This window comes from Cotesia glomerata, linkage group LG5 (assembly GCF_020080835.1).
Source record: "Cotesia glomerata isolate CgM1 linkage group LG5, MPM_Cglom_v2.3, whole genome shotgun sequence".
Classification (NCBI taxonomy): domain Eukaryota; kingdom Metazoa; phylum Arthropoda; class Insecta; order Hymenoptera; family Braconidae; genus Cotesia; species Cotesia glomerata.
Genome location: NC_058162.1, coordinates 1,611,971 through 1,639,522, shown reverse-complemented (window position 1 = coordinate 1,639,522; position 27,552 = coordinate 1,611,971). Strand labels below are relative to the sequence as shown.

At 27.9% G+C, this 27,552-nt stretch overlaps 7 protein-coding genes across 8 annotated transcripts; 5 read left to right on the top strand and 2 right to left on the bottom strand.

Moving 5' to 3' along the window:
• Positions 1–238: 238 nt before the first annotated feature.
• On the top strand, positions 239–26,111 carry LOC123265448 (asparagine synthetase domain-containing protein 1; the record flags this gene model as incomplete). The annotated part of the gene is made up of 4 exons (XM_044729233.1): positions 239–277; positions 714–914; positions 1,216–2,726; positions 26,060–26,111. Coding segments are annotated over 3 exons (1,731 nt in total), but the record flags the coding sequence as incomplete, so codon positions are not given.
• LOC123265437 (malate synthase-like) lies at positions 3,741–5,731 on the top strand. Its single transcript, XM_044729204.1, has one exon. It carries the CDS (start codon positions 3,998–4,000, stop codon positions 5,690–5,692), a length of 1,695 nt encoding a protein of 564 aa, XP_044585139.1. The 5' UTR covers positions 3,741–3,997; the 3' UTR covers positions 5,693–5,731.
• On the bottom strand, positions 6,100–8,719 carry LOC123265443 (beta-1,3-glucosyltransferase). The gene is made up of 8 exons (XM_044729222.1): positions 8,535–8,719; positions 8,352–8,461; positions 7,754–7,936; positions 7,384–7,695; positions 7,184–7,319; positions 6,973–7,120; positions 6,336–6,609; positions 6,100–6,268 (listed from the first exon to the last, which is right to left on the bottom strand). The coding sequence occupies exons 1-8, from the start codon at positions 8,599–8,601 to the stop codon at positions 6,113–6,115; spliced, it is 1,386 nt and encodes a 461-aa protein (XP_044585157.1). The 5' UTR covers positions 8,602–8,719; the 3' UTR covers positions 6,100–6,112.
• On the top strand, positions 9,073–13,109 carry LOC123265434 (RING finger protein 10). Its single transcript, XM_044729198.1, has 8 exons — positions 9,073–9,536; positions 9,667–9,842; positions 10,466–10,674; positions 10,891–10,981; positions 11,052–11,567; positions 11,635–11,839; positions 11,942–12,368; positions 12,545–13,109. The coding sequence occupies exons 1-8, from the start codon at positions 9,461–9,463 to the stop codon at positions 12,990–12,992; spliced, it is 2,148 nt and encodes a 715-aa protein (XP_044585133.1). The 5' UTR covers positions 9,073–9,460; the 3' UTR covers positions 12,993–13,109.
• LOC123265436 (heat shock 70 kDa protein cognate 4) lies at positions 14,239–17,952 on the bottom strand. Its single transcript, XM_044729203.1, has 4 exons — positions 17,840–17,952; positions 17,642–17,701; positions 17,379–17,533; positions 14,239–16,159 (listed from the first exon to the last, which is right to left on the bottom strand). Exons 2-4 carry the CDS (start codon positions 17,689–17,691, stop codon positions 14,409–14,411), a joined length of 1,956 nt encoding a protein of 651 aa, XP_044585138.1. The 5' UTR covers positions 17,692–17,701; positions 17,840–17,952; the 3' UTR covers positions 14,239–14,408.
• LOC123265432 (sphingomyelin phosphodiesterase 4) lies at positions 19,157–24,387 on the top strand. 2 transcript variants are annotated; one of them, XM_044729195.1, is made up of 9 exons: positions 19,157–19,471; positions 19,950–20,010; positions 20,252–20,284; positions 20,419–20,718; positions 21,297–22,466; positions 22,984–23,202; positions 23,266–23,352; positions 23,643–23,819; positions 23,908–24,387. In XM_044729195.1, the coding sequence occupies exons 1-9, from the start codon at positions 19,437–19,439 to the stop codon at positions 24,280–24,282; spliced, it is 2,457 nt and encodes an 818-aa protein (XP_044585130.1). In that variant the 5' UTR covers positions 19,157–19,436; the 3' UTR covers positions 24,283–24,387. The 2 variants fall into 2 exon arrangements, with proteins under 2 accessions (XP_044585130.1, XP_044585131.1); XM_044729196.1 differs by lacking the exons at positions 19,157–19,471; positions 19,950–20,010 and adding an exon at positions 20,038–20,174.
• Positions 25,304–27,552, top strand: LOC123265462 (28S ribosomal protein S18c, mitochondrial). The gene is made up of 3 exons (XM_044729253.1): positions 25,304–25,488; positions 25,610–25,710; positions 27,159–27,552. Exons 1-3 carry the CDS (start codon positions 25,455–25,457, stop codon positions 27,459–27,461), a joined length of 438 nt encoding a protein of 145 aa, XP_044585188.1. The 5' UTR covers positions 25,304–25,454; the 3' UTR covers positions 27,462–27,552.

The following is a 27,552-nucleotide window of genomic DNA, read 5'->3' as shown; positions in this document are numbered from 1 at the left end:
AAATTCGGAGACATTTAATAATTTTTATAAATTTTTCAACTAATAAATTACTGGAAGAAAAATTTATTTCAAAAATTTCTTCTTTAGAAGTTCTAAAAAATTATAAGTGCAATTGTTTGATTATTATTGAAGACAAATGAAAAAATTCTCAAGTGTTTGCCAATTTAAACGTGTTTCTTTATTTTAACAGTTATAATTAATTAATTAAAATTGTAAAATAATAACAATGTGTGGAATATTTTGTTATATTTATCATAAAAAGGAAAATAATGATAAGGTAATTTTACAATTTTAAATATCAATAATAATTGTGTTACTAATTTATGATACTGAAGTCAGCTGTCAGCTGTCAATTTCAAAAATTTTTATAACAAGTTAATTAAAATATTAAAAATACTTTCTACGTGTGGAAATTTTTATATGAAAATTAATTTAGCAGATATTTGATAATTTAAAAAATTTTTGTAACAAATAAATTATGGCAAAAAAAATTAGAAAAAAAATTGCCAAGTGAAAATTAAAAAAAATTAAAAATCCAATTTTTTTTTTAATAATTTTTTGGAACAAATTTATTTGTTAAAAAAAATTAAAAATTAGTCAAGTGACTGCTAGCTTTAATGTCATAATTTTTATTTTTATAATAATTTAATTGCTATAAAAAAATTCTAAAAAAATTTCTACTGTCTGTCATGCTAATCTTATTTTAATTTCAGTGGGATTTAATAAAAGACAATATATCAAAGCGTGGACCAGATAAATTATCCTCTCACTACCAAATCTTGAATGAACAATTAGTAGGTAATTTTTCAGCTGGTGTTTTATGGATGCAAGGTCCAGAGCCAAGAGTTCAGCCATGCGTTGATGATAAAGGGAACATACTTCTCTGGAATGGAGATATTTTTTCCGGACCTTTGGTATGTATAAAAATTCCAAGTCTTTTTTTATTAACTAACAAAAACTATGAAAATTAAGTTAGCCGACACTCAAAAATTTTTCATTTTTTTTTATTAATTAAAAATTAGAACTAAAAAACTATTTTTTAAAAATTCCACGGATAATTTTTAAAATTTTCTACATATTAAAATTTTTGTTTAAATTTTTTAAAAATTATTTTTCAATAAGATAAATTATAAAAATTTTCAAATGTCGGCTAATTTAATTTTCATACAAAAACTTTTTCTAATAAAAAGTATTTATATTTATTTTATTTTTCAGAAAATTGAAACCGAAAGTGATACATTTGCGCTCTTGACACATTTAAAATCAAGTAAAAATATTTTACAGACAATAAATCTAATTGAAGGTCCTTTTAGTTTGATATATTACCAAAAATCTACCAACTTGCTTTACTTTGGAAGAGATTTTATTGGACGTCATAGTCTCTTAATAAAAGTGGTAAAAAATGAATCTTTCATGCTAACTTCAACCGCTAATAAAAACATAGAAAATATAATTGAATTGCCAGCATGTGGAATCTTTACTATGGACTGTAATAATTCTAATTTCGACTTATCTTGCTATCCGTGGCATGCTTCGCATCAGAGATGCCAAACAATTCTAAATGATTTAAATCTTCCAGTAAATATCACCATCAAGGAATCAATATTATCTTCAAAATTAACTGACAATGATCTAGAACCAATTCCTGATGATTTATCTTTTTTTGAAGCTGACTTAGATACAAAAGATGTAAAAAAATCAATGAGCGAGTTGTTAAAAAATCCTGAAATTAATGAACGTGCGGAAAGTCTTTGGAAGCTTTTAAAAAAATCTATTGAAGTAAGGATAAAATTAAAACCAGAGTACTGTAAAAATTGTATAAAATTAATTTTAGCTGATGAAATTAATTTAAAGTGTAATCACTCTAAAATTGGTATTCTTTTTTCTGGAGGTTTAGATTCTACAATTTTAGCGGCTATTGCTAATGAATTCGTACCTGATAATGAAAGTATTGACTTGATTAACGTAGCTTTTGAAAAAAGGTTAAATTCTAATGGAGAAAAAATTAAATCTAATTGTGGAGTTTCAATTTTCGATGTACCTGATAGACTTACTGGCCGACAAGCTTTTAAAGAATTACAAAAACTTTATCCTAATAGAAATTGGAATTTTATAGAAACAAATGTTTCGCGGAAAGAGTTGGAAGATTGCTGTGAAAATATAATTAGTCATTTAATTTATCCGCTAAAAACAATTTTAGATGAAAGTTTAGGGTGTGCAGTTTGGTTTGCTAGTCGTGGTTCTGGTTTGCTGTCTAATGAAGAATTCTATGAGTCTCCTTGTAGAGTTCTACTTCTTGGAATGGGCGCAGATGAACTTTTCGGAGGATATACTAGACATCGAACTACGCTTCGTCGCCATGGTTGGAAAGCACTCTGGCAGGAATTGAATATGGAGCTTTTTAGAATATCTGAAAGAAACTTGGGCAGAGATGATCGTGTTATCTCCAATCATGGCCGTCAATCTCGTCTTCCTTATCTAGATGAAAATGTGATACAGTATGTAAAACGTCTTAAGCCTTGGGATCGTTGCTATCCAACTGAAAAAATGCCTCCTGGATTTGGTGATAAATTATTACTCCGGCTTTTGGCATTTAAAATTGGATTACAGGAGACTGCGAGTTTTCCTAAACGAGCTTTTCAATTTGGATCAAGAATTGCTAATAGTAAGCAAAATGCTAATGATATTTCTAATTGGCTGCGATAAATTTTAAATATTTATACTATGTAAATAAATTTATTTAAATTACAATTTTTTACGTTTATAATTTGTTTATAATTAATTAGAAACTTTGCAGTCACATAGTGACTGCCGTGACTTGTGAACATAAATAAATAAAATTTTGCATTAATAAATAATGATTTTTGTTAAATTGTACTGTACTTTCTGAACTATTGACATTTTGCAAGATATAAGCTCATCTCGATGTTACACTCATCGAGAGCTTTCATTTGAGTACCCACATGCATTTTCATATATTTTTCATATATACATATATATAATATATATAAATATATGAAAAATTCATGTGGGTACTCAAATGAAAGGTCTCGATGAGTGTAACGTCGGGATGAGCTTATATCTTTAAAAATGTCAATATTTCACAAGATACAAGGTCGTTTTTTAATTATGTTAAATTGCACTGTACTTTCTTAAATATTAATGTTTTTAAAGATATAAGCTCATCCCGAGGTTACACTCATCAAGAGCTTTCATTTGAGTACCCACATACATTTTCATATATTTTTCATATATACATATATATAATATATATAAATATATGAAAAATTGATGTAGGTACTCAAGTGAAAGGTCTCGATGAGTGTAACATCGGGATGAGCTTATATCTTTAAAAATGTCAATATTTCACAAGATACAAGGTCGTTTCTTAATTATGTATCTAGTGATAGAACATTTTCGAATGCAGTCTAAATACTTATCATTATTACAATAAATTAAAGGCACAAATTAAAGTCACGACCTTTGCAATTGCACTAAATTTCATTTTAAAAATCCGATTTTATTATAAGACTATCCTGGAGACAAAATTTTTCTTATTCTCTTAATAATTTAGACGATAAAAAAAAAATTACAGTTTTTTACTTTTATAATTTTTTTAATTATTTAAAATTAATTAAATAAAGAATAAATATTTTATTTTATCAATTTCTGTAATTAAATTGTAAAATTTAATTGAATGGAACAAAAAAATTCATATTTGTAAATAATAATTATAAACTTGAGTTATTTTTAGCTAGTAGAATTCTAAAAAATATTTACTGCTTGATAAAAAACAAAGTAAAGCAAGAATAAGATAAGAAACAAGTGATCTTTGGCTTTACTCTGACTGTATTAACAAAGAAAAAAAAAAGATAGTGAATATAATTAAACCTGAAATATATTGTAGAATAACTTTAAGTCTCATGCAAGCACAGTTCCGTATACTTTTTAGAAGCCAAATAATTTAATTAAGTATCTAACAAGATAAGACTATACTATGGACGCGCAATATTTATCGTTAATTTCTCAAGCAGAAACTAAAATCAGTGATAATAATTCATTATTAACAACAACAAAATTTCGGAATTCTAAAATAAAAGATGTATTTATAAGTGCTTGGCCCAAAGGATTGGAAAAAGAATTCAACCAGCTACTAACCCGTGAAGCCGTAGAATTTATAGTAGACCTAATTATCGAGTTTGAAGACGGCATCAATAATCTTTACAGCAGTAGACTTAAACGAAAATTCCAGCAAACAAGTCTTAAAAAATCTTTAAAATTTTTAAAACCGATTACTGATGATTGGAAAGTGGCTCCAGTAAGTGATCGTTTGAGCAATCGCCGTTTGGATTTAGGAGATGTAAGCCCAAGTAATTTAGAGCACTTTAGTGCAGCAATGTGTGCTGATGTCCAAGGAATCCAGGTTGATTTTGACGATGGACACTGTCCCACATGGTTCAATCAAATTTACGGCCTTCATAATGTTTACAAAGCAGTCCACAATCTCGTTCCAGAACTCCCTGATGTTTCTCAAGCACCTATTTTGATGCTAAGACCTCGAGCTTGGAATATGATGGAGGACAATTTTAGCATCAATGGAAAATCCATTCCCGGTTCATTATTTGACTTTGCATTACTAATTTTTCATAATGGTAAAAAACTCCAGCAATCAAACAGCGGACCTTGTTTTTATCTTTCTAAAATTGAGAGTTATCAAGAGGCTAAACTCTGGAATGATATTTTTTCCTGGAGCGAAAATAAACTTGAACTTCCTTACGGTTCAATTAAAGCCTGTGTGCTTATTGAAAATATTTTAGCCATTTTTGAAATAGAAAGAATTTTATACGAACTTAAAGATCACTCTCTTGGTCTGAATTGCGGAATTTGGGACTATGCTGCGTCAATTATTTCTAAATTTGCTAATAATGGGTCATTTGTTATTCCGGATAGGAATAAATTTGTAAATATGAATCAACCTTTTCTGAAAAAATATTTACAGCTTGTAATTAAAACTTGTCATAAAAGAGGAACTCATGCGACTGGTGGAATGATTGCTAGGTACTTACAAAAAAATATCTCTGAAGACTATCAGAATTTATTAAACAATATCTTGGAGAGTAAATTGATGGAAATTCAAGAAGGCATTGATGGTTTTTTGATTTATGATTTATCTCTTATTCCTGCAATAAAAGATCTGTGGAAAAAAGGTGATAAGTTTAATGAAAATAATCAGATTAATTATTGTAGTTTGAAGGAAATTACTAAAGAAGATTTGTTAACTCTTCCAAAAGGCGGGGTTACTATTGAAGGACTGAAACACAATATTTGTGTTTCTATTTTGTTTATTTACAACTGGCTCAATGGTAAGGGACACTTTATTCATCGAAGTTCAGTTGAAGATTCGGCTACTGCTGAAATATCAAGGTCACAAATCTGGCAGTGGATAAGACACTCAACGAGATTAGAGAGTTTTGATAATGTAGTTGTTACCAGAAAAATGGTTCATTATTTTGCTAAAGAAATTCTTGAGAATCTTTTAATTGAATCTGAAAAAAATGGTGATGTAAAGAAGAAACTTATTTTAGCAACAGATCTGTTTTTTGGTTTAATTAATTCTTATGAATTTCCTGAATTTATCACGACTTATTTGTATAATGCATATCCATTTAAAAAAATTCATTCACGTTTGTAATTTTTTTTTTATTTTAATATTTTTTTGTAGAAATATCAACCTATCAAATTTAAATGTTTACTTGTATAATTAATTGTAACAAAAATGGCAATAAAAATAATATTAATTATGTACTTGACGGTGTTTTCTCTTAAGTAATTTCATAATAAATTATTTTAAGTTTCAATATTACTTAAGGTAAAAGACCCAGTTATTGACACTGGCCTAATTATTTGATACTTGCAATTTTATTCTAATTAAAAAAATATTAAAAAAAAAAAAAAAAACAATTATCTTGAAATTTATAATTCAGAAATTATATTTATTAATTTATTAGAGTTGATTTGTTTTTTTTTTTTTTTTAATTAAAATAAAATTGCAAGTGTCAATAACTTAATTGAAGTTATTTAAAAAAAAAAAAAAAAAAAAAAAAAAAAATAATCACAACTCCGTGTGTTTCCATTTTGATTCTAATGTGCTATCTGCATCACTAAACCATTGATCATACACTTCAAGAGGATCAATCATCCAAAACTTGTGAAATGACACAGGTTCCTGAAAAGCAAGGTAATTTCTAGCGTAATCTGAAGGTCTTGCCTGTAAAAAAAAAAAAATTATTATTTTCAGAGCTTAGGAAAAATTTATTTTTAATCAATAATCATACTTGGTGAAATAATGGTGAGTGGATAATTTGTCCTTCTATATTATTTAAACAAATTCCAAAGAGAAACATATCATCCGGTGTAGACGCAGTAGGACATTTACAACTTGGTGAATTAATTATTTTTTCTACAAGAGATGATGACAAAACTAAACCTGCACCACCTGTTAAATAATCATACCCAGTATCTCGAATAGTACGGTATCCATAACGTTCTCCTAAGGCAATTGATTTCTTTGGATTATAACAAGTGAGAACCCGCAGTAGCCGTGCAATACTGTTGTAAAAAGTAATTTTTATAATTATTGTATAATTAGTCGTAGAAATATTTTATACTTTTTACATTGCATTAGATAATTATTGTTTAACTTGATGTATACATTATTAAATATTATTATATTTTTCTGGTATCTATGCACAGGTGTCATGCGCCTCTATAGAATATGCTAATCGGAAATAATAGACTGGAAAAAATAGACCCGGAAAAAATCTTGAAGTTATGAAAAATTCATATTATTTCATTAAAATTATTGTAAAATAAAAATTATAATAATAATAACCCACAATGTACATAAAATGTATACCGGAAATAAATTAAATTACTCATGTGATTAATATTTTTACTAGGAAATTAAATTACCTAAAAATTGTATCGTCATCAGCAACTACCAGCCAATTAAAACTATTTTTTTTCAATACATAATTTGCATGCTTTAAAATAGCATAAGTTTTTTTACAGTGCCCTTCTTTGGTATCAGGTACTACATGGACATTTGGAAGACTTTTATCTGTAATTAAATTTTTTTAAAATTAATATTTAATATAAAAATAATATAAGTAATTAAATATACCTTTTACATTACTGTACAGTCCAAAATTCTTAACATTTTTTAACCAAGTCTTCATTATTATAGGAACTCTATCCAGATGATTTTTATCATACGTTTTGACAGCCACATAAATATCATCTTGCGATATAGAATTTGTCTACAATTTGTCTAAGTTATTATTTATTGTTAAAATAAATTTAAAATAACATTTATCAACTGACACAAGCGTGAAATCCCTTTGGATACGTAGCGCAATTTTCCGTAAAAAAAATACAGAATTCCGGGGAGTGCGTCAAGCGAGGCCCTTTGCCATTGTTATAAATATAACTAGAAAATTCATAAGATGCATCAATGCTAAAATCGACGTTGGGTAATCCTTCCTTTGAAAGTCTTTTATCCAAATTGTGGAGGAGAGTACTAGTCATTGCAAAACCTGAAGCTAGATTTGGATATTTGAATTTTTTAGTGTGATCTGCAAAATGATGGATTATTGTTGGCTCTTCATCGTATAAAACATGACTGATCCAAGTGTTCTGCGGCGAAAAAAATAGTTGTAAAAATTATTAGGATAAATTTTAGGAGTTTACTCACTTCAGAAACTTCGAACTTTGACAGGACATTTAAAAGAACTGGTAATTTTATGACAGTATTTTCTAAACAGAAAATAAACCATTTAGCTTCTGGGAATTTTGATGAAAGTTTAGGGATTAATGGAAAAAATGTCCAAGATCCATCTATTTGTTCTTCATGAGTTAAAATAAACTCTGGTGCTTTCTAACAGAAATAAAATTAAATTCATGATAATTAATTTAGCAGATATTTGATAATTTTAAGAATTTTGTTAAAAAATAAATTATGGCACAAAAAAATTGACATGTAGAAATTTTAAAAAATTAAAAATGCAATTTTTTAAAAATAATTTTTTGGAACAAATTTTTTGTTTAAAAATAAAATAAAAAATAATTAAGTAACTACTAACTTTAATGTAATTTAAATTCAGTCACTTGATAATTTTTTTATTTTATTTAACAAAAAAATTTGCTCCAAAAAGTGATTTTTAAAAATTGCATTTTTAATTTTTTAAAATTTCTAGATGTCATTTTTTTGCCATTTATGTTAAGAAAATTTTTAAAATTATCAAATATCTACTAAATTAATTTTTATATAACATAATTATAAGCTTCCTTACTTGACCTAAAGCTTCTGCATCTTTGATAATTTTATTTTTTAATAATTCAGCATGAGCAACATGATACTCATCAGGTTGACTCAAAATTGTAATAATAATATCTGAAGATTCTAAAATAAAAAAAAAAATGTTAATTAATTAAATTAACTATTTTATTTAAATTTATGTCAAATAAATACTTACTTAATGAAGAAGAAGGAGAAATAAAAAAAAATAAACAAAGTGCAATAATAAACATTTCGAATGTCATGTAAAAAAAACAGTTTGTATTTGTAACAATAATAATAACAGTGACGTAGTTTATAAAAGCTGACACCTTGCAGGTGGCGCTAGTAGTCTTTTAATTAAATATTTGTCATAGAGTTGTTGATATTAATAAATAGTGCCTTTGTGTATATTTACAATTCTAAAAATTTAATTTTTAGAATATTTTATGTTTTAACAAGTTGAAAATTTATTAAAAGAAATAATTAGTAATAAATTTAATTTATGGCACAAAAATAAATGACAATTTAGGTCAGCCATATTTGTTTTATTAGGACTAATACCGGAGTCAAGTAAACTTATATTTTTAGTGTATTAAATTGTGTTTTTATAAATATAAAATAATATTGTTATATTTATATATCAAGCTCAGGTTTTAGGTAATGTTTTTTATTTATTTAATAATAATAATAAACTAAATAATAGAATTTTTATTTAAAAAAAAAGTGAAATTTTAAACAGCTGACTGACTTAGGTTGTTAAATTAGATCAGTAAATCCGTCGCCGTCACAGCGACGGGATAATATTTTCGACGTGAGATCGTCGTCATTGGCGACAAAACGTGATAAATAAAAATCAAAAGGAGGTGAAAAGACTATCATAAGAGCGGATATAATCCGTTGTGTGTTTCTAATTATTTAAAAGTTTATTTTGTGTGTCAGCATATTTGCTGTTATTGAAAATAATCGACGAAGGTCGTGATAATTCGTAACTCGACAATCGAACATGGCTTATTGAAACAATGAAGGGTTTGCAGCTAATTACCGTTTCTCCCTTTGGAGAAGAGCTTATCTCTATTTGTAATTCTACTACGTATTTAATTGGCCTGAAGGCCATATTTTATCATGGACAAAAAGTCGAGATACAACACGCCGCCCTCTGGCAACAAGGGCGCTGCTACTGATTCTAAAAAAAGTCAAGGTATGCATTGCTAAATAATCTTGTGCTAAAATTTATTATTATTATTATTATTAACAAATCACTTTATTTATCGTAATCACCCTGATAACAATTGTGTAATGGCTTAAATTATTTATTTGTTAATTCGTAGATGTCGCCAATGGTAAAGTCTTCCCAAAGACCTCTAAGAAACGAGAATCAACTGGAGCAAATAATTATTCGAAAAATGAACAACCTAGAAAGTCAAGTGTGCAAAAGGCAAGAGCTTTTGATAAGAGACCAAAACCTAAAGGACAATATTATGGCAGTGCAAAGGAGAATTCCAAGGTTTTTATAATTTTAATAAATTATATTAAAATTTAGCAGTCACTTGATGAAAATTAAGTTAGCCGACATCTAAAAATTTTTAGAATTTTTTTTATTGAAAAAATTGTTACAAAAAAAATTAAAAAAAAAATTTCATTCGTAAAAAACTTGAAAAACTGTAAATACAATTTTTAAAAAATATTTTTTAATTCTAATTTAATAAATAGTAAAAAATTATAGTCATCTGAATTAAAAATTGAATTTTTTTTAATTTTTCCATTTCATTTTTTTTTTAATTTTTTTTTGCCATAATTTGTTACAAAAATTCGTAAAATTATTAAATATCTGCTAAATTACTTTTCATTAATAATATTACACGTTTATGAAAATTAAATTAGCCATCTAAAAATTAAAAAAATTTTTTTTTTATTGAAAAAATGATAACAAAATAATGAAAAAAAAATTACATTTGTAAAAAACTTGATAAACTGTAAGTGCAATTTTAAAAAAATATTTTTTAGTTCTAATTTAATAATTAAAAAAAATTAAAAACGTCGGCTAACTTCAGTGTTATTACACATTTATTCAAATTTTTATCTTAATATGTAGGTATATGTAAGTATTGATAATATATTATCTAATAGGTAGGTAATGATGAAATGGCCGAGATGGGCTCGGTTATGACCCCAGGAAGTAAAAAACAGAATTTGAATCATCTGTTAAACTTTCACTATGAACCACGTGAAAATCGCTGCAACTATGGAAGGTCGTCGAAGAATTATAATAACAGCAATCGTTGGTTACCACCTGTTCAGCGACATAAATATAATAAAGAATTATTTCTCCAAGCTAAGTAAGTAATATTTTAATTTAAAAATAATAAATAATTTTTTTTTTAATTTAATTTTAATAATTTGAATTTTTACTACAACATAAAAATATTTGGCGTATGTTAGTATCAATAATTTAATTTGATATTGTATCAAATAATTCACAGATAAGTTTTAATTAAAAAATTTTCTCTTAATTATTACACAATCGTTTATACAATATTATCTTTTATTTATAGCTGTCAATTTGTGGTGAACTGCAGCGGGAATTATTCGATTCATCTGATTGACCCAGATACTTTGGTGGATTGGGACCTGATAGAGCAAATTGTAATAAATATATTTATATATTTATTTTCTTGCTAATAATTTTTTTTTAATAAAAATTTTTCTCTTGTAGAAAGTACAAACATCAGAAAATCTCTCCTGTCCCATTTGCTTGCACTATCCATCTGCAGGAAAAATGACACGATGTGGACATGTTTACTGTTGGCCATGTATTCTCCACTATCTCTCACTCTCCGATAAATCATGGCGCAAATGCCCAATTTGCGATGAATCTATACACAAGTCAGATCTTAAAAGTGTTGTTCAAGTAACTCATAATCTAGTAAACATCGGTGATACTGTAAAACTTCGTTTAATGCGTCGTAAACGTGGCTCTTTATTGGCAATACCAGTTGGTGAAAATGAAACTTTGGACCCAGTTACATTTTTTTCTGCCTCTAAACATCCATCAAATCAAATTTACTCAAAATTATTGCTAGCTGATTCTAAGGATATCTTGGAAATGATACAACTCGAGAAATTGCAACTTGAAATTGAATTAATGGACGATCCACAGAGTTCTGAATGCTGTTTCATTGAACAAGCGCTTAATGAACTTGCCTTAAGAGAAGAAATTGTTTCGAAGCAGGTAAATTGTTATATTTTGGTTTACATAAAAATATGTTGAACAAAAAATAATTATTTTTATTTTACAGGATGATAAAAAGAAAAGTTTGATCGAAGTAGAAAAAGTTGAAATTCAAAAACAAGAAATTAATAACTTGAAAAAGATGAATGAAAATCAAGACGAAAATCCTATTGACGGTAATTTTACTTTGGAGAATGATAAAGATGTTGACCAAGTTTCTAATCATTCTCAAAATAACCAAAATTTATCAAAATATTTTTACTTTTATCAAGGTATGTTAATTAAAATTTTTTTTTTTTAATAATTGTAAAATTTATAATTATTTTTTAATTATAATTAATTTTTGTTTATAATGATAAATGACATTCTTACAGCGGAAGATGGTCAGCATGTATATCTTCATGCAATGAATGTTCGAATGCTAGAGATGCAATATGGCAATCTAGAAAACAGTCCACATTTGATTGAAGGCAAGCTTCTTGAAAGAGAATCTGGAAGCTTCACTGAAGATTTACGTAAACGAATGCGTTATCTATGTCATCTGCCACTAACATGCTCATTCGATATCGTTGAAATAGAAATGAAAACACCACTAATATCATCCGAAATACTTGGTATCTTTTACGATCAGATTGAAGGCAGAAAAACCCGTCGGCATCGCCGTGAGCGTGAAGAAAAAAGACGTGAGAAGAAAATCACTGTTGAAGAAAATAAACGAATGGGAAAATATCCAACTCCGAATGTTCAGATTGGTTCACATGAACATTTTCCAGAGTGGCATCCAGAATCAACGTCTTCAAGGTATAAGCATAACTATTTTTGTTAATTTTTTATTTTTTATTGCATCAATAATGTTGTTAATTTTTTTATTAATTTTTATTTTATTAATATTGATTTATTTTATTTATTAATTTTTTATTTATTATTTATTATTATTATTTTATTTAATAATATTTAAAATGTTATTAATTTCTTAGTTTAAATATTTCATCACCGCTGGAGTCCATAGAAGCATTAAGCATCGCTAGCAGTCCAACTCACAGTTTATTTGAGGACGATATAATTGCAACTCAACAGATTTCCATGGAGGAAGCACAGTGTGAAGCTGGCCCCTCTTTCGCACAGATGTTGCGAAGTGAAGCCCTGACATCCAATAATTGGCCGTCTGTTAACGTGCAAAGATCATCAAAAAATTCAGAATCCGAAATTTATCAACGAAAAGTTGTTGTTTCTAATGAGGACGATTATACTGACATGACAATCCAGAATCAGAGCTTGGGTGATGTTCTTGCACAAGCGCTGAAACAATCGGAGCTACTTGACACTACTGGTGGAAATGAAGAGTTTGGGTCGCGAAAAACTAAAAAGAAAAAGCGAGGAAAACAAACTGTGCTCTTTGCTTCTGGAATGAATCGAGACTCTTAATTTATTTATTATTTTTATTTACAATTTATTGAATAATCGATACACTAATCCTTAATGCTCCTTTGATTTTTTTTTCTTTATTTTTAGATACCATTGGCAATTCTTGATTATAAATTTAGACATTAAAAAACAAAAAAAAATTATTTTAAAGTATACTGCTTAAGTTTTCATAAATTACATTAAAAATATACAAGGTGAATATTAGTAATTATGTTTTAAAGAAATATGTAAACATTAATGATTATTGAATTAATAAAGTACCATGAAAAGATACAAAGCTATGGATTATTTTATTTAAATTAAAAATAATTTTTATTACATAAAGATCAATGTACTTTATCATTTAATTATAATTAAGTTGAATGGATTAATTGAATTAAATAAAAAAAAAAATGCCGATTATATAAAGAATATTTTACGTAATTCTTGATCCTAAAAATTTTTAATCTTAAATTACCTATAGTATTAAGAGAATAGAGATATCTAGGTACATAATTAAGAAACGACCTTGTATCTCGTGAAATATTGACATTTTTAAAGATATAAGCTCATCCCGATGATACACTCATCAAGAGCTTTCATGTGAGTACCCACATGCATTTTCATACATTTTTCATATATACATGTATACAAATATATAAAAATATGAAAAATTGATGTGGGTACTCAAATGAAAGCTCTTGATGAGTGTAACATCAGAATGAGTTTATATCTTAAAAAATATCAATAATTAAGAAATGATCTTGTATCTTGAGAACTATTGACATTTTTAAAGATATAAGCTCATTTCGATGTTACACTCATCAAAACCTTTCATTTGAGTACCCACATCAATTTTTCATATTTTTATATATTTATATATATAAATATATATATATATATATATATATATATATATATATATATATATATGTATATATGAAAAATATATGAAAATGCATGTGGGTACTCAAATGAAAGCTCTTGATGAGTGTATCATCGGGATGAGCTTACATCTTTAAAAACATCAATATTCAAGAAAGTACACTGCAATTTAACAAAATTCATTATTTAATAATGCAAAATTTTAATTCTCTATAGTTCATAAATCACGGCAATCACAGTGACTAGGTTGCAAGTTTAAATTAATAATTAATTAACCAATTAAAAGTCAATCTATATTAAAATTACTTATCAAATAATTATTCAATAAAATAATAAATTACAAGGATCAGGTGATAAAGGACATTACAAACAAAACTCCATATTTAACTCTGTGACGTTTGTTTATTTCAACTTCAATTCATTTCAAAACTGTAATGACTGGAAATATATCAACACCTGAATAGGCAGTGTAGTGACCAAATAAATACAAAAAACAATTTAAACTTTACTGTTCGTAATTTTAAAATAGCAAAACCCATTCCATCAATGCAATTAGTCGACCTCTTCAATGGTAGGTCCAGATCCAGCTCCAGGTCCTCCGGGAGCGGCTCCAGCGCCAGGCATGCCTCCAGGCATACCACCGGGCATACCTCCAGGCATACCACCAGCTCCCTGGTACAACTTAGTAACAATCGGATTACAAATATTCTCCAGTTCCTTTTGTTTGTGCTCGTACTCCTCCTTCTCAGCCAGCTGGTTAGCATCGAGCCACTTGATAATTTCATTGCATTTATCAAGAACAGTTTGTTTGTCAGCAGCGCTGATTTTATCTTTAAGCTTATCATCCTCAACTGTGCTCTTCATATTAAAGCAATAAGACTCCAGTCCATTCTTCGACGAAATAGTCTCCTTCTGCTTCTCATCCTCATTCTTGTACTTCTCAGCTTCGTTGACCATGCGCTCAATCTCCTCCTTGCTGAGCCGTCCCTTGTCATTGGTGATGGTGATCTTGTTCTCCTTGCCAGACATCTTGTCAGCAGCTGAGACATTGAGAATACCGTTCGCGTCAATGTCAAAGGTGACTTCAATTTGCGGGACACCACGTGGCGCAGGTGGGATGCCAGAGAGCTCGAATTTTCCCAGAAGATTGTTGTCCTTGGTCATGGCACGCTCTCCCTCGTAGACTTGAATAAGAACTCCCGGTTGGTTATCAGCGTAGGTGGTGAAGGTCTGGGTCTGCTTCGTTGGAATGGTAGTGTTACGCTTGATCAGAGCCGTCATGACACCACCAGCGGTCTCGATACCAAGAGACAGTGGTGTAACATCAAGCAGCAGCAGATCTTGAACTGCTTCTGATTTATCACCGTGAAGAATAGCAGCCTGGACAGCTGCTCCATAAGCCACAGCTTCGTCCGGGTTGATGGACTTGTTGAGCTCCTTGCCGTTGAAGAAGTCTTGCAGGAGCTTCTGGATCTTTGGAATACGGGTTGAGCCTCCAACAAGGACAATATCATGAATGACAGACTTGTCAATTTTAGCATCACGAAGAGATTTTTCAACTGGCTCAAGAGTGCTGCGGAATAAATCAGCACAAAGTTCCTCGAATCGAGCTCTAGTAATTGAAGTATAAAAGTCAATTCCCTCGAAGAGAGAATCGATTTCAATGTTTGCTTGAGTTGAAGAAGAAAGAGTTCTCTTCGCACGCTCGCAAGCGGTGCGGAGACGACGTAGAGCGCGTTTGTTGCTGGTGAGGTCCTTTTTGTACTTGCGCTTGAATTCTTGCACGAAGTGGTTCACCATGCGGTTGTCAAAGTCCTCTCCTCCGAGATGAGTGTCTCCAGCGGTAGATTTCACCTCGAAGATTCCGTCCTCGATGGTCAAGATGGAGACGTCGAAGGTACCACCACCTAAATCGAAGATTAGGACGTTGCGCTCTCCGGTGGCTTTTTTGTCGAGACCGTAGGCGATTGCCGCTGCGGTGGGCTCGTTGATGATACGCAGGACGTTCAAGCCCGAGATGGTTCCCGCGTCCTTGGTTGCCTGACGTTGAGAGTCGTTAAAGTAAGCTGGTACGGTAATTACAGCGTTGCTCACGGTTTGACCAAGGTATGCTTCTGCTGTTTCCTTCATTTTTACTAGTACCATTGAGCTTACTTCCTCGGGGAAGAAAGTCTTTGATTCGCCTTTGTACTGGACTTGAATCTTTGGCTTTCCAGCGTCGCTTACGACTTCGAAGGGCCAGTGTTTCATGTCAGCTTGGACTGTTGCGTCATCGAAACGCCGCCCGATCAGTCTTTTGGCATCTAAACATAGGAAAATTTAAGAAAATTAGTTGCGAGGAATAATTATTTAGTATTTTAGTCATGTCGAAGCTAATGACTCATCAAGGATATTAATAACTCTCATCTCATTGAACTATCTATATTATTAAATTTGTATCGTTTCAGAGTTTTATATTCTCACCGATAGTCAATTTATTATAAGTATTAAGGCTGCATTCGAAAATGGTCTATTTCTAGATATATAATCAAGAAATTACCTTGTATCTTGTGAACTATAGACATTTTTAAAGATATAAGCTCATTATGACATTACGCTCATTGAGACCTTTCATTTGAGTACCCACATCAATTTTTCATATATTTATATGTATATATGAAAAATATATGAAAATCCATGTGGGTACTCAAATGAAAGCTCTTGATAAGTGTAACATCGGGATAAGTTTATATCTTCAAAAACTTCAATAGTTAAGAAAGTACAGTGCAATTTAACATAATTAAGAAATGACCTTGTATCTTGTGAATGATTGATATTTTTAAAGATATAAGCTCATCTTGATGTTACACTCGTCGAGACCTTTCATTTGAGTACCCACATCAATTTTTCATATATTTATGTATATTATATATATGTATATATGAAAAATATATCAAAAATGCATGTGGGTACTCAAATTAAAGCTCTTGATGAGTGTAACATCAAGATGAGCTTATATCTTTAAAAATGTAATTAGTTAAAAAAGTACAGTGCAATTTAACATATTTAAGAAACTATCTTGTATCTTGTGAACTATTGACATTTTTAAAGATATAAGCTCATTCCGATATTACACTCATCAATACCTTTCATATGAGTACCCACATCAATTTTTCATATATTTTATATATTTATATATATGTATATATGAAAAATATATCAAAAATGCATGTGGGTACTCAAATGAAAGCTCTTGATGAGTGTAACATTGGGAAGAGCTTATATCTTTAAAAATGTCAATGGTTAAGAAAATATAGTGCAATTTAACTAGTCATTATTTAATGAAGCAAAATTTTAGTTATTTATAGCTCACACAGTGACTACAAAGTTGCTAGTTTCGAATTATCTAAAATTTAATAAACTTTAAAAAGTATTAAATTGTTGAAAAGAAAGAAAAAAAGAGTTAATTAATAATTCATATGAATGAGTCAGGTATAATCTAGATGCTTCGATGATAAACTAAATACAAAATGGCGGAATTACCAAAAATGGTGTTGTTGGGATTCATGGCGACCTGGTTTTTAGCGGCATCGCCAATAAGTCGCTCAGTGTCTGTGAATGCGACATAACTGGGGGTTGTTCGGTTTCCTTGGTCATTAGCGATGATTTCAACCTTTCCGTGTTGAAAAACTCCGACACTAAAGAACAACAAAAAAAATTAATAATTTTCCGGCAATTAAATAATTTAAAATAAAAAAATTTCAATTGAATTAAATCATTATAAAAAAGTAATTAAAATAACTTACCAGGAGTATGTAGTTCCCAAATCAATACCAACTGCGGGTGCTTTCGTCATTTTGTGTTCTGGAATTATAAAAACCACTGATTAGAAATTATAATCACACACAAAATATAAATTTATTTATTTATTTATATATTTTTAAAACAATTGAACGCAGTTGATTGATTGTAATTATGTAAAAACAAAAAAAAACTAGTACCTTTTTTTTATTAATTATTAACGCAATGTAATGAAATAGATAGACAAATTACAAAATGTAACTCGGACGAGATTTAAGTCTTTTCAATCCAACGATTCGCAACGTGAGTGACTAGGTAGGGTAGCAGCATTCGTATATAACAGCTCAGTAGACGATTAGCAACGCTTCTGGAACGTTCTTCCTGCTTCGCGAATGTTTTTTACCAATCGCGGGTGAGTTTCTTCTCAAACTCTTCTCTGATTGGCCGAGAGTAATGCCTACTAAAGTCAAAACACATTTTTATTTAATTAGTTTTGGGTTTTAAATAAATTTTAAAAATTTTATTAAACTTAGAAGAATATTGAGACTTTTTTTTTTTTAATTAATTAATTTTTTGTTTTTTAAGTTTGTTAAAGAAATATTTTTAAAAAGTTGCTGGCTTGTCTTTTATTAGAGGGGCGAAGGGAGGAATGCGTCATGATGCGGAAACATTTTTTAGTAGAAACATGGAGACAAATCTAGCAATATCTAGGATTAGCTAAAAAACATGACCTGGATTTTCTGGAAAATATTCCAATATATAAAATGAATTTTTTTAATCGAACAGAAGAATTTTTTAATTATTTAATGAAACACTTGAACATACAGATAACAAATTAAAAAATTCATTTTTATTTTAATAATTATAATTAATTATTCAGTAAGTAGTTTTTGCTATAAAGATTAAGATTAAATTAATTGACATTGTAATAATTTTATAAATTCCTTTTAGGTTTTGCCAATTTATCATGACTCATTAGACATTTATTGATTAGTATATACTAATACATATTCAAATGTTGATAAGCTGGTTTAGCTATGGAATATGTTTATAAATAATAGATTATAAATTATTAAAAATTAAAATTTTATCTCCATTTTTTTCTCTAATCTTTATGGTTGTAATTAAATCATTCAGGCATTGAAAAATACTCTTGTCTTTTGAAATAAAAGGTGAAGTAAAGGACAAAAAAAAAGGAAAGGTTACTCCAGGTGTTATTTTCTCCTTGAAATTTTTATGGCTAAAATTGCACATGCTTAAAAATATTTAACTAATAAATTTGCTTAAAATTAATATTTTAGGAATTAATAAAAAATTATTTTTTTGTAATAATTAATTAAAGATTAACTTAAAAGAAGATTAAAAAATTTTTATAGATATTTTTTTTTTTTGAGAAAAAATTGAGATTAATTTTAATTATCCTAAAAATTTTAATCATTAATTAATTAAACAATTGTTTAATCAAAATAAAATAGATATAATTATTTACTTTTTAGAGGAGATAAATATTAATATAAAGTAGCGAAATTTTAACAATAAGAAATTTATACGTTGACAAAAGAATTGTTGGACAAAAAGTTGTAATATTGATTTTCTCATATACATTCTCTAAATATGTATACATATTTTCATATTGCATACTTTAGTGTAAAAGAACTAAACGTTGTACACACAATAAAACCATTGTTAACTTAACCGGCTTAGCGACAGTAGATCGTAGGGAAATAATATATAAAAGAGTTCCGCATATATAGGTACAATTTTTCAGGTGCAAAAGTATATCAATGATTTTTTAGCAGTATGTGTGTATTCGGTCAAGTTTACTCAAGTTTCTGGTATGTTCTCTCTCTCTCTCTTCCCCTTATGTAGCTCCACACCTTTTATAAATTAATCATAATTTTTATAGCGATTAAATGCGTACCTATAAATTTAATTTTAATTTTTTTTTTTTTTTTCAGGTTGATATTTTCGATTTCCAATTTCAATTTAAAGGCTCAAAATTTTTATAAAAATTAATTTAGCAAATATTTAATAATTTTTTTAACAAGTAAAAATTAGAAAAAAAATTGACATGTATAAATTAAAAAAAATTAAAAATGCAATTTATTTTTTTTAATTCAGAACGAATTTATTTGTTAAAAGGAAATTAAAAAATAGTGAAGACTGCAAAATGTTAAAAAAATCTTACTGAATTTGTTTTTTATTTTATTTTGCTAAAAACAGAAATGAAATTTTAAAATTATAAACAAGCTTATGAAAAAAATCAAGGAAAAAACAATGTGAAGCTATATTAATTATGAATAATAATTACAGCTTATCTTCAAAAATGTTTTTAAGTAATTCTATGAGCAAGAATAATAGAATATGTGGACAGGTATGATAAAAAATTCATGAGTAAGGTAAAAAATTAATTTGACACTTTAATTCCCCCTCAACGCAATTTGATAAAGGCCTAAAGCCTACTTTTCATGTTGTGTACATTTAAACGCGTTCCCGCGAATATACCAAGTGTTGTTTACTAAAATAAATTTTTTTTATGTAATATATATATATCACTCCATTTAGCTTTAATATTATTGTTACAATTAATAATATCAACAATTATTTCTATTTAGATAATTATGGCGTCTTCTGCGGATGTTGCTACGGTAAGAAATTATTTTTAATAAATTATTAAGCTAACCTCAAAATGTTTTTTTAGATTTTAATCCATAAATTTATAAAAAATTGATATTAATTGTAGAATATAATTAAAAAAAAAAAATTTTTATTTTATTTTCAGGCGCGGATGCGAGCATATTTAAATTTACCATTGTTAGAACGTTGTAAAGAATTGGCAGTGTTTATAGTTGAATCTAGCACAACAGAATTGCAGCATGTTTTTCCTATTCTTATTGATTCAATTTTTGGCATAACAAATAATCTAGGATGGGGATTACATAATATAACTTCAAGAAAACATCCTTATGAATATGAAACTCTCTGCAATTTTTTCGGTCCTCAAGGACCTATTTTTTCCTTGTGCTACAAACTTTTACCAGATTGTTATTTAAAATACAACTTTCCGATTTCATATCTTCCCGTAAGTAATTAATCAATTAATTAATTAATTTATATTTCAATTACATACAATATTTTTTTAACATTAAACTTAGTAGTCACTCAATCATTTTTTAATTTTTTTTAACAAATAGAATTTTTCCAAAAAATTATTTTAAAAAAATTGCATTGTTTATTTTTAAAAATTTCCACATGTCAATTTATTTTTTCTACTTTTTTTGCCATAATTTATTCATTAAAAAAAATTATTAAAATTATTAAATATCTGCTAAATTAATTTTTGTAATTTTTTTTTATATGACTAAAGTTAGCCGACATTTAAAATTTTTTTATTTTTTTTTTCAATAATGAAATTAAAAAAAAATATTTTATAGTTTTTCAAGTTTTTTACGAATGAAAATTTTTTTTTATTTTTTTGTAATAATTTTTCCAATAAAAAAAGCTTCTAAAAATTTTTAGATGTCAGCTAACTTAATTTTTATTTTTTTTTTGTTCCATACAAATGTAGATTAAAAATTGCACAATAATTGTAAAATTTTATCAATAACTAAAAAATAAACTAAACTAAATAACATTTCTCACAATAAATAATTATTTCAGACAAAAATAAAGTTACTTGTCGAGGAAGGAATAATTCCACCTTTTTATCAAGACAAGCTGAAAGACAATCCAACGACAAGATGTCCTACTGCTTTATTATTAAATCCTTTTGAGTACTACATCTTCCACTTTGCCTTCCACTTAACAAATCCATGGCTGCAACTCAACCAGAGTGAAGATGTTTGGATGAATTGGGAAACAGTTTACGTTCAGCTAGCTCACTTGTATTTATATCATTTCCTACCTCAAGACGATTCTCCAGTACTGCCCATAATTGGGCCATATGTAAGAACGACTCCTCCTCGAAAATTAATGCAGTCGCCCGATTTAAAAAGACTGCAAACTCCTCGACTTCTGAGAACTTCTATCTTATCTCCAGTCTCATCTCCACCTTCAGGAGTTCCTCAGCAACAATGCTTACCGCAAGTTTGGCGGAGCGAAACTGTTGTTCAAGTATTTTTAGACTTCTGGCTGGAATATACAGAAGAAGACAAGCTGATTTCTCAATTAAGTCCTTCTTTATCCTCATCTTTACCTCGAAGAAACAGCATTCATTCTGGAGAGCACATTCGTTTGGTTCGTGCGTTTATAAAAACATTGCACGGATTTTCAAATAGTATAACAGGCAGCAAAAGTGCAATGGATGAATTAAAAAGAATAATAGTACCCTCGATACAAGGAAAAATTTATATATTTTTAAGACAAGCTATTTTTCACTGGCCACTAGATAGTTCCTTCAGACTTATTCTAGAAGCTTGGCTCAGCTTCATCCAACCTTGGAGGTATATTCCAGAGTTCAGAATTACAAAGAGTACAACTGCTGAAGAAGACAGAGGGAAAATTTCTGATCCGTCTTATTGGATGCCGTTTGTTGCCAATAATTTACTAGCTTATACTGGTATTTTTCAGCAGCTACTACCGAGATTTATGCGCACTGATTTGGTAGCACCGAAAAATGCCTTGATGCTCTTTAGAGTTACCAAAGTATTTTCTCAGCCACATCTTGCGTTTATGTTAGCTGAAGCTGAAGGTTGTATTAATGATTCAAATATTAGTCGAGGTAAATTATCTTCAAGTCAATGGAATAATATTATTAGGCAACAAATTGTTGAACTGGAAGGCCCTTCTTATCAATATATTCCTATGTTCTCCGCGGCGTCATCAGCTCAGGTAATCTATATTATTGAGAGAATAAGAAGAATTTTGTGTCCAGGATAGTCATATGATAAAATCGGGTTTTCACTCAATTTAGGCTGCATTCGAAAATATCTCTAGATACATAATTAAGAAATGACCTTGTATCTCGTGAACTATTGACATTTTTAAAGATATAAGCTCTTTCCGATTTTACACTCATCAAGACCTTTCATTTGAGTACCCACATTAATTTTTCATATATTTATATATATATTATATACATGTATATATGAAAAATGAATGTGGGTACTCAAATGAAAGCTCTTGATGATTGTAACATCAGGATGAGCTTATATCTTAAAAAACGTTAATATTTAAGAAAGTACAGTGCAATTTAACAAAAGTCATTATTTAATAAAGCAAAATTTTATTTATTTATAGTTCACAAGTCACGGCAGTCACATAGTGACTGCAAGGTTGCTTGTAATAATATATTCTCATCTTATTTAAAAATAAGAAAAAATAATTATTTAAATTTTATTTGTTTTAGATTACAAAACTTTTGAGTACAATCAAACAAGCTTATTTAACAGCAATCAGTATAATTGAAGCTTTAGAAAAAAGACGGAGAGAACGGAAATTTTTTAAATCTTTATGGGAATTTTTCAACGGTGATGAATGTACTGATGATGATATCGGTTTAATTGAAAGAAAACGAGTACCAGGATTATTATCTAACGCACAACAACAATTAATAGATATATTTGAAGTAATGATTTAGACTCTTAGTAATTATTATTTATTATTACTTCTAACATTAATTTTAATTTAGTTAGGTGACATACCCGAAGCTTGCATCGCAGCTGACAAGGAATATCATGATAGTATTTTATTTACGTCTTTCTGTCATCAATCACACGTAAGTATTAATATAAATTCCATGTATATTTAATAATAGTAAAATTAGCCGATATATTTTATTTTTTCGATTTTGCTTCATTTATTAAATTGAAACTAAAAAATATTTTTTAAAAATTACACTTACAGTTTTTCAAATTTTTTATAAATCAAATTTTTTTTCATTTTTTTGTACTAATTTTTTCAATAAAAAAATTTTTTTAATTTTTAAAAGTCGGCTAACTTAATTTTCATGTATAATTATGAACAAATTACAACTATTGTCATTTTTAACTCTATTTAATTTAATAGATGAATTCCAGTTCAGATTGTAATCGACCAGGTGAGTTTGTACTGGTTCGAAATGCACATCAAAATTGCAAATGTATGGAGTACATGGGAGATCCAGAATTAAAACCTGTACAATCTAACGAATCTGCATTTCTTGTACGCTTATTGTATAATTTTTGTCAATTTATTAACAACAAGGTATGATACATTTTTTTTAAACATTAATTACATTTGCGATGTCTATGAGTCTTACAAAAAATTTATCAAATACTTGAATTATTTACAGTACGAAGCAAAGATAATATCAATGTACAATAGGAATGATTTTATTGGACGAATCGCAAGAAAAATTCTTCAACCACCAACAACAGTCATCCAATTACCAAAACGCACGTCAACAGGATTTTTATCAAGAGAAGAACATCGTCTTCCACCAAGACTATCTTTAAGATTCATCGCCAGACATGATTTCAGTGTACTGATGATTTTCGGTGCCTTCATATTTTGTCTCATGGGCTTCAGTGTGCCTTTTTTTGTATGCTTTTCATGGTTTTTGTGGGTAGTTTATATACTGATCGGAGCAGCTTGTGAGCCTTGGGTTTCTAGATTTCATAATGATAGACTGAGGAGACCCAGCTCGTCAACTTTTACAACAAACTAATTGTAATTTTTTATAATACTAGGCAACTGTTGAACTATAGCTTGATTTGATCAACTATTTTGTATTTTTTTATTATTGCATATAAAGATACAAATTTTGAAGTCATTTTTTATGTCTTTTACAATTATACTTAAATTAACAGACATCTGTCAATTTTTTAAATTTTTATTCCGGATTAATGATTAAAAAAAAAATTTAACTTGTAATTTTTTCATCAAAATTTTTTTATTAAAATTTAGTTGTTATAAAAGTCCAAAAAATTGACAGATGTCTGTTAATTTAAGTATCATTTTTTATGTCTTCTTTTTATACAAAAAATGTCAGACTTTGATAATTAATTACCCATAATGTTAATAATATAATATAATAATAATAATAATTTGTAATTGGTATTTTTAGTGTTGGCTTATACACGGTCAACATTATCAAAAAATTTTCCAGTAATAATAAAAATAATTTAATTTTAAATATTAATTTCTTAACTCTTTTAATTTTAATTAGAAAAATATATTTTGCTAAAACAAAAAATATTAAAATAAATTTATAAATTATTAATATAATTAATGACACTGAAATTAGCAGACACTTGATAATTTTTTTTTATTTATTATTAAAAAATAAAATAATTTTTTTGTTTTTCTTAAAAATAAACTAGGTTTAAAAAATTATTTTTAAAAAATTGCATTTACAATTTTTTAGAGTTTTTGAAGATGAAATTTTTTAAATAAATTTTTCTTGATATAAGTAATGTTAAAAAAAAATCTAAAAATTATCAGATGTCTCTCAATTTCAGTATTATAATTATAGTGTTTAGTTAAAAAAAAAATATTTTTTTTTTTTTTTTTTTTTTTTTTAAAAGAAAATAGACGATTTATATTTTTGTAATTTATTAGATAAAAAAATGCGTCGGTAAAATGAAAATCTTCTAATGATTTTTCCTATTTATAGAGAAATTATATATTTATGAAGACTATACACTGTGTATAGTCTCTATATACATATATATCTTCTGCCCACGGGGTCTTTTCCGGTATATTGCTTTCAGAGTCGGTGTTAGAAGGTTCTTGAAAGTTACAGAAATAAAACTTTATCCTGTTAATACAAATAAAGTTCAATTTATTGAAGATAAGAAATATATAAAAATAATTAATAAATCGCTCTAGCAATATTCAATGGCCTTATCTAAAAATCTATTCGGAATTTCAAGTTAGTATAAAATAATTTCATTCATAACCTCATTATGCTATCCATAGTCGGATTATAAATGTTTGATCTTTACTAATGTGGTTTATTTATCGAAATTTAATTAATTACTTGTATTTTTCAGAATTAGCGCTGACTTTATCTCGCCGATTGGTTCATAATATTGTTGATACTACCAAGCCAAAAGAAGGAATCTTTCCAAATGGACCCTTAGACGAAGATCTTGTAAGTTGATTATCATAATGAAATTTATTCAAAAAGTAAACTATACTCATAACTCATTTTTCAACATGGCGTAGGTGTCCACATTCTAAAATTATTTTGAGTGTTCACCCCGAGTAGGCTCAATGCTCTTGAATTTTCGAAGCGTCGATTTATGCCGGAACTTTATAATTATGAACATGTGCGCTTGTTGAAAATAAAATAAAAATTATTGCATCAAAGTTAGATAATACTAAAATTTTTAATTTTTTTTTCGTTAATTAAATTGAAACAAAAAAATATTTTTTAAAAATTACACAAAGGTTTTCATAAAAAATTTTTTTTTAATAATTTTTTCAATAAAATAAACTAGCAACCTTGCAGTTACTATGTAACTGCCGTGATTTGAGAATTATAAATAAATAAAATTTTGCTTTATTAATTAACGCCTTTTGAGTACCCACATGCATTTTTGATATATTTTTCATATATACATATATATAATATACATAAATATATGAAAAATTGATGTGGGTACTCAAATGAAAGGTCTCGACGAGTGTAACATCAAGATGAGCTTATATCTTTAAAAATATCAATCATTCACAAGATACAAGGTCATTTCTTAATTATGTTAAATTGCACTGTACTTTCTTAACTATTGAAGTTTTTGAAGATATAAACTTATCCCGATGTTACACTTATCAAGAGCTTTCATTTGAGTACCCACATGCATTTTCATATATTTTTCATATATACATATATATAATATATATAAATATATGAAAAATTGATGTAGGTACTCAAATGAAAAGTCTCGATGAGTGTAACATCGAGATGCGCTTATATCTTTAAAAATGTCAATAGTTCACAAAATACAAGGTCATTTCTTAATCAAATTGCACTGTACTTTCTTAAATATTGAAGTTTTTAAAGATATAAGCTCATCCCGATGTTACACTCATCAAGAGCTTTCATTTGAGTACCCACATGCATTTTCATATATTTTTCATATATACATATATATAATATATATAAATATATGAAAAATTGATGTGGGTACTCAAATGAAAGGTCTCGATGAGTGTCACATCAGGATGAGCTTATATCTTTAAAAATATCAATAGTTTATAAGATACAAGGTCATTTCTTAATTATGTATCTAGAGATAGAGTATTTTCAAATGTAGCCTAAATACTTATCATCATAAAGTGATTATTGGTGAGAATGATATAAAACCTTGAAAAAGGATATTTATAGATCAATACCTTTTTAATGATAACAAATTTAACGATAAAAACCTATTTTATCATATAAATAACCATTTTTTTAATTTTTTTAACAAAAAAAATTCGTTTTAAAAAATTATTTTTAATTTATTTGTTAAAAAAATTCTTAAAATTATTAAATATCTCCTAAATTAATTTTCATACAAAAATTACTTGAACTAAATAATTTACTTTTTGTTTCAGCCGATCAAAATGGAAGCAAATCCATTTGAAAAGGAGAAGAAACAATGTGTTCTGTGTCGTTTAAACGTAACTCCTGACTGGAAAAACGTGCGGTTGTTGTCACAATTCCAAAGTGCTTACACTGGTAGAATTTACGGACGCCATATAACTGGTTTATGCAAGCACAAACAAGAACTAGTTGAACGTGAAATTCTTAAAGCTCAAAACAGTGGTTTTATGCCTTTTTATATGAAAGAGCCAAGCTATTTGCATGATCCAATGCTTTTTGACCCAGATCATCCATTTAGACCTCACAAATATTAATGAAAAAAGACATTTTATAACATAACTGTATCTTCATTAAATTATGTGTTCTTTTTCTAAGCTAGATACAAATAAAAATAATTCAAATAAA

Excerpts from the sequence above, each read along its gene's own strand:
- LOC123265437 (XM_044729204.1), top strand. The coding sequence starts at position 3,998 with ATGGACGCGCAATATTTATCGTTAATTTCTCAAGCAGAAACTAAAATC.
- LOC123265434 (XM_044729198.1), top strand. The coding sequence starts at position 9,461 with ATGGACAAAAAGTCGAGATACAACACGCCGCCCTCTGGCAACAAGGGC. Across the intron at positions 9,843-10,465 it reads GTGCAAAGGAGAATTCCAAG|GTAGGTAATGATGAAATGGC; the intron begins GTTTTTATAATT and ends ATTATCTAATAG. Across the intron at positions 10,982-11,051 it reads GGGACCTGATAGAGCAAATT|AAAGTACAAACATCAGAAAA; the intron begins GTAATAAATATA and ends TTTCTCTTGTAG.
- LOC123265443 (XM_044729222.1), bottom strand. The coding sequence starts at position 8,601 with ATGACATTCGAAATGTTTATTATTGCACTTTGTTTATTTTTTTTTATT. Across the intron at positions 7,696-7,753 it reads CAAAGTTCGAAGTTTCTGAA|AACACTTGGATCAGTCATGT; the intron begins GTGAGTAAACTC and ends TTTTCGCCGCAG. Across the intron at positions 6,610-6,972 it reads GATGACGATACAATTTTTAG|TATTGCACGGCTACTGCGGG; the intron begins GTAATTTAATTT and ends TTTTTACAACAG.
- LOC123265432 (XM_044729195.1), top strand. The coding sequence starts at position 19,437 with ATGTGTGTATTCGGTCAAGTTTACTCAAGTTTCTG. Across the intron at positions 23,353-23,642 it reads CTTTCTGTCATCAATCACAC|ATGAATTCCAGTTCAGATTG; the intron begins GTAAGTATTAAT and ends TTAATTTAATAG. Across the intron at positions 23,820-23,907 it reads GTCAATTTATTAACAACAAG|TACGAAGCAAAGATAATATC; the intron begins GTATGATACATT and ends AATTATTTACAG.
- LOC123265462 (XM_044729253.1), top strand. The coding sequence starts at position 25,455 with ATGGCCTTATCTAAAAATCTATTCGGAATTTCAA. Across the intron at positions 25,489-25,609 it reads AAATCTATTCGGAATTTCAA|AATTAGCGCTGACTTTATCT; the intron begins GTTAGTATAAAA and ends TGTATTTTTCAG. Across the intron at positions 25,711-27,158 it reads GACCCTTAGACGAAGATCTT|CCGATCAAAATGGAAGCAAA; the intron begins GTAAGTTGATTA and ends TTTTTGTTTCAG.
- LOC123265436 (XM_044729203.1), bottom strand. The coding sequence starts at position 17,691 with ATGACGAAAGCACCCGCAGTTGGTATTGATTTGGGAACTACATACTCC. Across the intron at positions 17,534-17,641 it reads TTGGGAACTACATACTCCTG|TGTCGGAGTTTTTCAACACG; the intron begins GTAAGTTATTTT and ends GTTGTTCTTTAG. Across the intron at positions 16,160-17,378 it reads TCCCAACAACACCATTTTTG|ATGCCAAAAGACTGATCGGG; the intron begins GTAATTCCGCCA and ends TCCTATGTTTAG.